At 43.9% G+C, this 12,317-nt stretch overlaps 1 protein-coding gene across 5 annotated transcripts in view; it reads right to left on the minus strand.

Moving 5' to 3' along the window:
• The window catches only part of BCAT1 (branched chain amino acid transaminase 1), a 130,837-nt gene that overhangs the window by 26,594 nt on the left and 91,926 nt on the right, over positions 1-12,317 (minus strand). For all 5 annotated transcript variants that reach the window (XM_051850336.3, XM_070049507.2, XM_008259519.5 and 2 more), the window contains one exon: positions 11,641-11,804. In XM_051850336.3, the coding sequence (XP_051706296.1) occupies positions 11,641-11,804 (164 nt within the window). The remainder of the gene's footprint in view (positions 1-11,640; positions 11,805-12,317) is intronic.

Consider the following 12,317-nt stretch of genomic DNA (forward strand, 5'->3'; position numbering starts at 1 on the left):
GTTGAATGAGCATACAAAATCCCATCACTCTTAGTCGGAATTGAGGGAAAATAGGCAATAAGTAGGGCAGACTTTTGGTGCAGTGGTTAGGATACTGCTTGGGACACCCAAATCCCATCTCAGAGTATCAGGGGTCAAGTCTTTATCTGCTTCCAACTTCAGCTCCCTGCTAAGGTGGACCCTGAAAAGCAGCAGGTGATGGCTCAACTGCTGAGACGTGGAGTCCCTGCTGAGACGTGGACTGGGGTCTCAGCTCCTGGCTTTGAACTGGTCCAGTCCCAGATGTTGCAGGTAGTTCAGGAGTAAACCAGCAGATGTTTCTCTCTTTGTTCTCATTGTCTCTCAAATAAAATGGAAATAAATTTTTAAAATACACATTTAGTAATAAGTACAAAATGGCCAAAGAGGGGCAGGTGATATGGGGCTTAGCCACACCTAGAATACCAGCATCCCTTAGAAGCACCAGTTTGAGTCTTGGCAGCTCCAGTTTCAATCCAGCTCCCTGCTAATGCACCTGGGCAGGTACTGGAAGATGGCCTGAATGCTTGCATCCCTGCCACCCACATGGGAGACCAGGACGGAGTTCCTGGCTCCTGGCTTCAGCCTGGCCCAGCCCCAACAACTGCAACCATTGGAGGAATGAAGCAGCAGATGGAAAATCTTGATCTCTTGATCCTTCTCTTGCTCTGTAACTCTGCCTTTCAAACAAATAATTCTTAAAAAAAAAAAAAAAATGACCATGCAAGTAAAAGAGCTGTCTGCACCTCAATGTATATTGCAGTTCAATTCACAATAGCTAAGACCTGGAATCAACCCAAATGCCCATCAACAGTAGACTGGATAAAGAAATTATGGGATATGTACTCTATAGAATACTATACAGCAGTAAAAAAAAAAAAAAAAAGAAATCTTGCCATTTGCAGCAAAATGGAGGAATCTGGAAAACAGCATACTGCGTGAAATAAGCCAGTCCCAAAAAGACAAATATCATATGTTCTCCCTGATCGGTGACAACTAACCGAGCATTAAAAAACAAACAAACAAACAAACAAAAAAAACCTGTTGAAGTGAAATGAACACTATGAGAAAAAATGACTTGATCAGCCCTTGTCCTGACTGTCAAGGAACAAACTATTTTATTCCTTTTAGAGTTTTTTGGTTCTACTTAACACCATTGGTTGAACTCTTTAATTAACACACAATTATTCTTAGTCATTTAAATTTAACTGAAAAGTGATCCATGTTAAATATAAGAGTGGGAATAAGAGAGGGAGGAGATGAACAGTTCGGCACATGCTCAATTGGACTTGCCCCAAACGGCAGAGTTAGAAACGTGCCAGGGGATTCCAATTCAATCCCATCAAGGTGGCATGTACCAATGCAATCCTTTTTTTTTTTTTTTTTTTTTGACAGGCAGAGTGGACAGTGAGAGAGAGACAGAGAGAAAGGTCTTCCTTTGCCGTTGGTTCACCCTCCAATGGCCGCCGCGGCCGGCACGCCACGGCCGATGCACCTCACTGATCTGAAGCCAGGAGCCAGGTGCTTATCCTGATCTCCCATGGGGTGCAGGGCCCAAGCACTTGGGCCATCCTCCACTGCACTCCCTGGCCACAGCAGAGAGCTGGCCTGGAAGAGGGGCAACCGGGACAGAATCCGGCACCCCGACCGGGACTAGAACCTGGTGTGCCGGCGCCACAAGGCAGAGGATTAGCCTAGTGAGCCATAGCACCGGCTCCAATGCAATCTTACTTGTTAAAGTGATCAGTTTAAGTCATAATTGATCAAAATTTATATTTATTAAAGTTGAAAAAAGTTTGAATAAAAAAGTGATCACTGTTAAATATAAGAGTGGGAATAAAAGAGGGAAGAGATGTGCAATTTGGGACATGCTCAAGCTGATTACCTCAAATGGTAGCGTTAGAAACATACCAGGGGATTCCAATTCAATCCCATCAAGGTGGCATGTACCAATGCCATCTCAGTAGTCCAAGTGATCAATTGCTGTTCACAATTGATCATAATGATAAGACTAAGAACCAAAGGGATCACATAAACAAGAATAGTGTCTGCAAATACTAGCTGATAGAATCAAAAAGGGAGAGAACGATCCAACATGGGAAGTGAGATACACAGCAGACCCATAGAATGGCAGATGTCCTAAACAGCACTCTGGCCTCAGAATCAGCCCTTAAGGCATGCGGATCTGGCTGAAAAGCCCATGAGAGTATTTCAGGCATGGAAAGCCAAGACACTCTGAGGGGAGGGGAGGGAACTAAATGAAAGATCTCCACGAGTGAGATCCCAGTGGAAAGAACGGGTCATCAAAGAAGGAGGTACCTTTCTCTGAAGGGAGGAGAGAACTTCCACTTTGACCATGGCCTTGTCTAAAAATTATCAGAGTCAGTGAACTCAGGGGGCTTCCATAACCTTGGCAGCTCATGACAAGAGCCTAGGGTGATTACTGAGGCCATAAATAAGAGTGTCAATTTGTTAAGTCAACAACAGGAGTCACTGTGCACTTACTCCTCATGCAGGATCTTTGTCCTTAGTGTGCTGTACATTGAGATTTAATGCTATAACTAGTACTCAAACAGTATTTTTCACTTTATGTTTCTGTGTGGGAGCAAACTGTTGAAATCTTTACTTAATGTATGCTAAACTGATCTTCTGTATATAAAGAGAATCGAAAATGAATCTTGATGTGAATGGAAGGGGAGAGGGAGTGGGAAAGGGGAGGGTTGCGGGTGGGAGGGACGTTATGGGGGGGAAGCCATTGTAATGCATAAGCTGTACTTTGGAAATTTATATTCATTAAATAAAAGTTTAAAAAAAGTTTGAATAAAAAAGAAACTGCATTATTGTTCTATCTTGTATGTTATATGTATATACATATTGCATGTCTACACAGGAAAATTTATTAAGAGCTTTGTTTTAATTGGCTTATACATAAAAGATTGCTCATCAAATTAAAGAGCTAAAATTAATCAAAGATACATTTTGATTAATGTGACCATAATCTCTGTTTCACATGTTTTAAATCTGTTGGTAGAAAGAAACTAAAAATGTTTTTTATGTTTGTGCTTGAGTTTGCTGGTTAAATAAGCTACATCATGCTAGATATTTAAAAGATGTTTCCAAATAAATGTATTCTTAAAATTTATAGAAGGCGTTGGACCTTCTGGTAAATGTTTTCCTAAGTTGTTATCTAATGGTTGAAATTACTTGCTAAGTTTTCATTTGATATTGCTATTGTCAGCAAGCAATCTGGGACTTGCTCCCTCACTTATCTATTCCCTTTAAGATGGGAAACTGCCTGTTTTGAAGGACTCTCCAAGATGCACAATTTGATTTTTAGATCTTATAAAAGGGATGGCTAACATTTTCTGTAATAATAGCATAGCTGGGGGCCAGCGCCATCGCTCACTTGGTTAATAATCCACCTGTGGCGCCGGCATCCCATATGGGCACCAAGTTCTGGTCCTGGTTGCTCCTCTTCCAGTCCAGCTCTCTGCTGTGGCCTGGGAGTGCAGTGGAGGGTGGCCTAAGTGCTTGGGCCCCTGCACCTGCATGGGAGACCAAGAGGAAGTACCTGGCTCCTGGCTTTGGATCGGTGCAGTGCCAGCCAAAGTGGCCATTTGGCGAGTGAACCAATGGAAGGAAGACCTTTCTCTCCGTCTCTCTCTCTCTCTCACTGTCTATGACTCTACCTGACAAATAAAAAATAAATAAAAAATAAAAAAATAGCATAGCCAAAAGGAAAGCGTAAATTATAATTTCACAGCTAGATTTACTTCACCATAGGCACAGTAAATAGGCAAAACCTCCCTTTCAGACCGAAGGGAGAGAGTTTTAAAGCGAGGACATAGCTTTCCTCATGGGCTTTGTCTACCTCAGAATAAACCACTACCAGGACCTGCCTGTGACTACAGACTTCTTCTAGTTTAGGCCACGAAGATCAGAGACGGGACTTGAGCACCCCCTTGACTTGCATCCTCTGGTCTGCTTTAACAAAAACCAGGAGGAAAAGAAAGCTAGGCATAGAAGCAATGTAGAGAGAGGTGGCAGGCCTATTATAGGCAGCTCTGTACAGTGATCTGCCCTCAAGGAGACCCAACAGGCCAGTCCACTGCAGTGGCTTTCGATGTGGAAATCTAGGGCTTCAGCAGAAGTCAGCTTATGAAGAGCCCTGGCAGCTCTGCCAGCCAAGAGTTGGATCACTGGAAATGGACCTGCCCTGGAGTTGAAGGACGCCCAGGTCAGAGCCACGGATCTTGCTGGCTCCAAGCTGAAAAACTCTTCACTTGGCCTGGCTTCCAAAGTAACCACAGCTTCGGAGGGGACGGCCAAGTAAGGTCAGCAACACTGCAGGCAGAACTGTGAATTTCCTATTAGAGATGCCACCTGTTTTTACCTGGCCAGCTCTCCTCCCAGGCCAGCTAGGTAATGGAAGTAAGTCAACAGGGTGCCTTCCCCAAGGAGGTTCACACCTCCCCTAGGATGTATCCCATGTGAAGAGATAGATAGGTCTGGGCCTCATAACTGACAAGGCCTTAAAGCCCACCTGATTATTTTCAGGCCCCTTCTGTCAGTTTCTATTTGGCTTAGATAGCACCTTTCTTAGGTCCTCTCATAATGACTCTGTCCTTTGTTCTAGACCTTGTCTAGCCTACTTTGGGGCCTCATTCCTTTGTAATCATAGCCTCTACTCTTACATCAACAGCTCCACTCCCCCTGTCTTATCAAAAATTCTCTCACAAGTTTGGGAACGGCCATCTCCAGGCTTTCACCTCCCAGCCCTTGTCTTCCAACTGGTATTTGCCCCTCCCTCTCCTGTTTCAATTTTACCATAAAGAACAGCTCCTTGTTTACTGATAAACAAATTAGGTATCTGACTCTCTGAGGACTCTCGTGTTATCATGAGCAAGCCAGATAGGAAAGCCAGGTCTTCTGACCTCCACTCCAGTGGGCTTCTTGTCCTTGGAATGGTGTCCACAGTTACCTTTGGGAACTGTCTGGCAGCTTCCTGAACTTTTGTTTCAGAAGGAGTCCTAAGTGGCTGACTGTAGACTAGGACATCATTGGCCTAAGGTATTCTTAGGATAAACAAAAAAGCAACTATAACTAGACAAGAAACCTATGGATGGTTCCAGGATTGGTTTGCCAGCTCACCATGGCTTACTACTCTACTATTAGCACAGGCTGGACCTGTAATTCTGATTTTCCCAGCCCTGCGTATAGGACTGTGCATTATGAACTGTGTTACTAGATATGGTAGACAAAGAATTAGCACAGGGAAGTTAATGGTCTTGAAAGCAAATTATGAATCCTTACAATGTACTGAATAAGATGAATCAAAGGTTTGATTAGTGCCTAGAGAAGGGGGAAATGTAAAATCAGAATCAAAATGGAGTGAGTGTGGCTAAAAGCTAACTGTAGATCTCTTGTTTCTGTACATATTAGCATTGCTTGCTAATGTCTAAGGGTGCATCTTGTGAAACTATGTGGGCCCAATTCCCAGGAACTAGGTTGACCAAAATGTGTCCTTCATTGTGATCTTACAACCGTATCTTGGATCTGTTATTGGGTTTGTTGTTGTTAACTGTTATCTTACAACCGTATTCTGGTTTTCCACTTTATTGTGCACTGCATACCAGGGGTCCGGTTTGAAATTGTGAGCCCTAGTGGACAGAATACTGTAAAAAGCTACGTAACTCATTGTTGGGGCCACACTCTGGTAAGGAGTGCTGGTCCCGATCAGTGGCTGGTCCAATCGGTTACCTTGCCTCTCATTTGTCTCTTATTTGCTTCTCATTTTCAATAAATTTCATGTGTGACTGTCAAAAAAAAAAAAAATGACCAAGGAGTCCAGCAGAAAGAGCACAGGTTTGGGGGTAGCAAGCCTGGTGGCAGTTCTTCCACTTCTACCACAGATGATCCCCAACACAATGGTATTTTGTTCCGCTTACGATGGTGCAAAGGTGGTATGTATTAAATGGAAGCCCATGCTTTGAATGCTGATTGTGGATCTCTTCCCAGGCTAGCAACATGTGATCTGATTCGTTCTGGGCAGTGGCAAGGAATCCCAGCCTCATGAGAAATCCTCTACAGTGCGCTGCGTTGCTGGGTGATGATGTTTCATAGCTTGGCTGTATTTGATGCATTTTTTGATTTATGGTCGGTCAGGACATCAACCCATCACTAAGTCAAAGAGCACCTACATTTCGTCCATGCAAAGTTAAACAAATCTGTTCATAGTTGTGCCTTATTTAACTCACCTGGCAAACAAAAACACTTGCTTCATTTTAGATACATCATGCTGTTTGTAAAAACAAATACAGCAAATGCAACAAAAAACAGGTTACATAAGCCTGTCATCCTAAATAAGTTTTTTAAGAAATAACTACTTTAATTAACTTTTCTCTGACTTGTAGGTATAACTGTGTGATCTTATTCCATCGGAAAAGACACAATTTCTCTTATTATATTCAGCGCTCTTTATTAAAAAAATTGAGGATTCTCCCAGTGTGGACATCTAGACTTACAAGGAAGTTTCTAGAAAGAAACACATGCACACTACTGAAGAAGAGCCTGAACTGAATCCATGGCTCCTCAGCATCATAAAGCTACATGTAGGAGCAAAGAAGAGAAATTAAAGAATTAAAGATCTCTGTTCACTCAGTGCACTGAAAGGAAAACGTGTACTTTTTTATGTTTAGGGTTTAAGTGATTGACTTGTGTATTATTATATTCCATAGATGGTGTTTTTCTCAAATGCAATTTTTTCTCAAAATTCTCTCTCAGGTGTACACTGCATTATTAATGTCCACAGAGTAATTGCTACTTTGGTAATACAGTTGCTTTCCTTCCCATTTAAGTCAATATTCAAAAGAGAAATACAAGTTCTCAGAGAAAGAACAAAATGAAAAAGTGGGAAAATTGCCTACCTAGAAAATGTGCAAGATAATTGAAAATAGAATAAATACCTGGGAGAACAGAAGTATTAAACATGCCCCAACAAGAGAGTACACTCTGCTGTGAGAAAGCCAACTGTATTCTAAGATAAACAAAAGTCCAAGAGATGAACTAAGGAAGTCAAGTGCAGGCACTGGTGCAGCAGTTAAAGACGCTGCTCAGGACATGCGCATGCCCTGTCAGAGTGCGCAGGTTTGAGTGCCAGCTCAGCTCCCGATTCCACCTTCTTGTGAATGTGCACCCTGGAAGACGGCAGGTGGTAACTCACCAAGTGCCATGCACATGTGAGACCCGGATTAAGTTCCAGGCTTCGAACTGATTCAGCCCTGTCCATGGCAGGTACCTGGGACATGAACCAGGTACCTCTGTCTCTTCTCCTCTCAGTGTCTGCTCTTCAACTAAAAATCAATACATTTTAAAAAGAAACAGTGAGAAAGCCTCACCAACCAATGTCTGTTGAGAAGTTACTGCCTCACCAGCAGGACACTGCGTACTTAACCATATCATTTCTTGGAATCACCTTAGAATACTCCTTGGAGTTTGACTTCAAGGAATACAGGATTTCACTGTCCGAGATCACACAGATAGTAGGTGTGTGACTCCAGAACTCCTGGCTTCCTAGCCTCTACAGAGTGACGTCAGACCACTCGCTTGTTGAGAGCCCCGTCCTAAGCACTTTGGTATCTCAATTATCTCAATCTACACAAGGAAGGCAGGTATTGGTACCAGGATTCTATAAATCAGAAAACTGATACTGCCAGCAGATAAGCAATCAGGTTTTATGTGTGTGTGTGTGTGTGTGTTTGTGGATATTGGCTTTTAAAGACTGATTGTTTTTTCTTAAAGGCGGTTTACATTCAGACAAGTCACAGAAATTTCTCATACACTCCTTGTCCCCCTCCCCAGCATACCCTATCATCAATGTCTTGCAGCAGACCAGTACATTTGCAACATGGACACACCATTACCATCACAAGTCCATGGCTTGTATCAGGGTTCATTCCTGGTACTGCATATCCTATGAGTTTGGACAAGTATATACACAAAGTGTCCACTGCTATAGCAGTTAAGTTTTTAAGCCAGGTCATTCTGACTTCAAAGCTTACATTCTTAAGTGTAAAATGAGAGTGCAAAGGGGGAAAAAACTAGAGAGAGAGAGAGAGAGAGAGAGAAAGGAATAGAAATTGTCAGGGCCAGTGTTGTGGTATAGTGGAGTTAAGCTACTGCCTGTGATGCCAGCATTCCATGTGGGTGCTGGTTCAAGTCCTGGCTGTTCCACTTCTGATCCAGCTCCCTCCTAATGTGCCTGGGAAAGCAGTGGAGGATGAGATCTGAGGCTCCCAGTGTCAACATGGGAGATCCAGACAAAGCTCCTGGCTTTGGCCTGGCCACTGGAGCCATTGGCAAGTGAATCAACTCTTTGACTCTCTCTCTCTCTGACTTTCAAAAATTAAAAAAAAAAAAAAGGCAAGCAGTAATTGTCTGGAACTAAAGATGTTCCTAGTATGAAAAACCTTCCCTAGCCCAAAGCTTCTCAAGTATAGATGTACACTAAAAATCTCTGATGACCATCTAAACCAGAGACCAAATAAACCAGAATTTCTAGCTGCGACCCAGGCATCAGTGTGTCATGATGCTTTTGGATGATTTCAATTGGTTGTCGAGGTGGAGCTGCTCAAGCTAGAACTCTCTCTCAGGTGGGTGCCAACGCATTGCCTTCCTCATCTGTGTATATTTAGAAATAAATGGGTAATACTACCTTCCCTGGTTTCAAAACAGTGGAATAATCTTACAATAAAGATGGAAAAAATATTTCTCTCCCTTCCTCAGGTTCAATCAGACAGAAATCAGAAAGCAAATCAGAAAGCTATTGAGGGGGCTGGAGCCGTGGCTCACTTGGTTAATCCTCCGCCTGCAGTGCCGGCATCCCATATGGGCACCGGGTTCTAGTCCCGGTTGCCCCTCTTCCAGTCCAGCTCTCTGCTGTGGCCTGGGAAGACAGCGGAGGATGACCCAACTGCTTGGGCCCTGCACCCGCATGGCAGACCAGGAGGAAGCACCTGGCTCCTGGCTTCGGATCGGCGTAGCTCCGACCGTAGCGGCCATTTGGGGGGTGAACCAGCGGAAGGAAGACATTTCTCTCTGTCTTTCTCTCACTGTCTAACTCTATATGTCAAAAAAAAAAAAAAAAAAAAGCTATTGAATTTATGAGAATCAGTAGACCACAAGGGCCTAAAAAAAGTGCTTGAAGGCCAGTTACTGGCTTAATTGTATTTAAACAACTATTAATCCATTAATCTGAAGTTGATTTCCAATGTCTTTGCCAACTAAATAGGAGGAAGCTGAATGCAGGGTCTTTGGTTTCCTCTGTATTTCCTTCAAGCTGGAAGCTTTGGAGCAGGGAGCGTAAAACTTCCTGCAACAACAGGCTGGGCTACATTACTTACATTCACAGAAAAACTGAAAGGAAGGTACGCAGATTTTTGTCACTATCTTCCCTTTTGCCATTTTTGCTTTTATTTGTAAGCTCTAATATTGCCTTTTTCTAGTCTCTTCCTCACCTGCAAGATTTCAAGTCATCTTATGTTGATCATGGTCCACCTGAGAGTAGAGTCAGAGTGATCGTTTTTCTCATAATACACTCTGTTTTTGGAGTACTTTACAATTTACAGAAAAATTGAGCAAAAGCTACAAAGAATTCTCAAAGTTCTTCCTCACTACCCTCCCAATTGTGCCTATTATCAACATCTTGAATTAAGATGTGGTACACAACTCCATAGTGTATAGTAGGGTTCACTCTATGATGTACAGAAAATATTAATTTTTTATGTTTTCATTTTATTTGAAAGGCACAGGGAGAAGGAGAGGGGATAAGGGGAGAGAGAAGACAGGTGGAGGAGGGGAGAGAGAAAGATGCACATGATATCTGCTGGTCCATTCACTAAGTACCCACTAAAGCCATAGCTGAGCCAGTATGAAGTCAGAAGCCCAAAATCAACCCAGGTCTCCCATGTAGGTTACAAAGACCCAACAACTTGAGCCATCATCTGCTGTCTCCCAAGGTGTATGTTAACAAGAAACTGGAATGGAGAGAGCCAGGACTTGAACACAGGCATTCCATACGGGATGCAGGCATCCCAATGGCTGAACTACTGCACCAAATGCCTGCCCCTCAGTAAATACTAATTCCTAGCTGGCCTCCAGTGATTGTGTCTTCTGTGAAACTGCATCATCTCATCTTTATAATTAATTACAACCTGCTCAAATGTAAGTCAATCAAGATTTCTCTGCAATTTCTCTGTCCCTATGTTATCTTTTCCCTGAGCAGACAGGGGTAGCTAGAAAGCAAGATTTATGAAAAGGAACCTTCATCCTTACTAGCTTTCAAGATGGCTGTTTTCTTGTAATGTGCACCCTAAAGAGTCTTAACATAGTTCACATGGTAGAAAACAGAGCGTACGCACAACTCAGTGCAGAAGTCTGAACACGTGAGAAAAAGCAATCAAGAGAGTAATGCTTTTTCTTCCACCTGCTTGCCTGGGGCAGAGGAAACAGTGTTCTGAGCTAGGACAGGAAGGCCACAGAGAGGCCAATGCCAGCTTCACTATCTTCCAGAGGAATATGTTCAGAACTTCCTACATCCAGATGCAGTACGAGGGCCCAGGAGATTGTCCCTGAGTCACCTTGCGGGACTGTCACTGCCCTGGGTACATGATGCCCATCACCAGTGAGACAGACAGAGGAGGAGCCCAGAATGGCCAATCCAGTTAGTCTGGTTCACCCACTGGGGAATTCCTAAATCACGGCCAAGTCCACCCTGAGACTGTCTAACACCTTTCAAACGCTCTTTTATTTCTTGCCAGCTACATATGGCCTACGAGACCAGCCTGACAGAGCCAAGCTGTCCCTCAGCCAGCTGGCAGCAGGTGTGGCCATGATCCATGACAATGAAGACAGCCCTTGAGCAGAGCAGGCGTCTATGGGGAAGACGCTGTGGAGCCAGCTGACAGCCTCAACCCCAGGACCAGATGCCCTCTAGCACCAACCAGCAGCCTCCAGTCCCAGAGGCCCAGGGTCCAGGGCTGGCTCACTCCAAGCACTCCTCTGATTCCTGCTTTACTTTCGTTCTCACCTGGGAATTGTATTACCTGCTTCACCCTAATAAAGGTCCCCTAGTTATGCTTTTAAGTAACTAACATGTTAAAAACACTGAAAACTTGGTGGGCGCCACGGCTCACTAGGCTAATCCTCCACCTGCGGCACCGGCACACCGGGTTCTAGTCCTGGTTGGGGTGCCGGATTCTGTTCTGGTTGCCCCTCTTCCAGGCCAGCTCTCTGCTGTGGCCCAGGAAGGCAGTGGAGGATGGCCCAAGTGCTTGGGCCCTGCACCCGCGTGGGAGACCAGGAGGAAGAACCTGGCTCTTGGCTTCAGATCAGCGCAGCGCCGGCCATAGCAGCCATTTGTGGGGGGTGAACCAACGGAAGGAAGACCTTTCTCTCTGTCTCTCTCACTGTCTAACTCTGCCTGTCAAAAATTTAAAAATAAATAAAAACACTGGAAACTGAACATGAAACAGAAAGCAGCATTCAAGTCTATCATTATATGTCTTCACAATCAAGTTCAAGGACAGTAACTACGTGGTCAGGCAGAGGAACAGAGTTACTTACCCTCCCATCTTGTAGGCTCCAGTTCCCCCTTCCCAGGCTCTTACATACTTTGGGTTGGCCCACAGGGACACTGGATTGAAGGCACCACTTGAAAAATAAGGTCCCACTGGGCTCAAGATCACAAAGAGCAGGGCTTTCGTAGGCTTCTTGACTCCAAGAGAAGCCTGCAATAAGATAAGAGCACACACCGTTGTCACTCAGAGTGCAGACACCGGTCTTTAAAGTGGACAGTAGGTCTGCAACTACCTCCCAGAAAGGGCCATCAATTCAAATTGAGTTACACAAAGCCTGACGGTCTTTTAAGAAGACAACACTGAAAAACAGAGAACTTCACGGTCAATTTGCTTAGCTTTCTGAGTTAGGCTTTGAGATGAAAAGTGAACTTGTCAGGTTTTTGTTGTTCTAGGACTTTAAAGAAGCAACAGACATAAAAGTTTATTTATTACATATGTATGTATGTATGTATGTATTCGAAAAGCAGAGAAACAGCAAACTGGCTCAATCCCCCCAAAGGCAGCAATAGTCAAGCCCGGGTCAGGGGGAAGACAGGAGGAGGGAACTTAGTCCATTTTTCCCACAAGGGTGGTAGGGACCCAACTACTTGAGCCATCAACCATTACCCCCAGGGCACACATTAGAAGGAAACTGAAATTAAAACAGCTAGAACTTGAATCCAG

Source organism: Oryctolagus cuniculus, chromosome 9 (genome assembly GCF_051225735.1).
Source record: "Oryctolagus cuniculus isolate XC-2025 breed Fujian yellow rabbit chromosome 9, ASM5122573v1, whole genome shotgun sequence".
In the NCBI taxonomy this organism is placed as follows: domain Eukaryota; kingdom Metazoa; phylum Chordata; class Mammalia; order Lagomorpha; family Leporidae; genus Oryctolagus; species Oryctolagus cuniculus.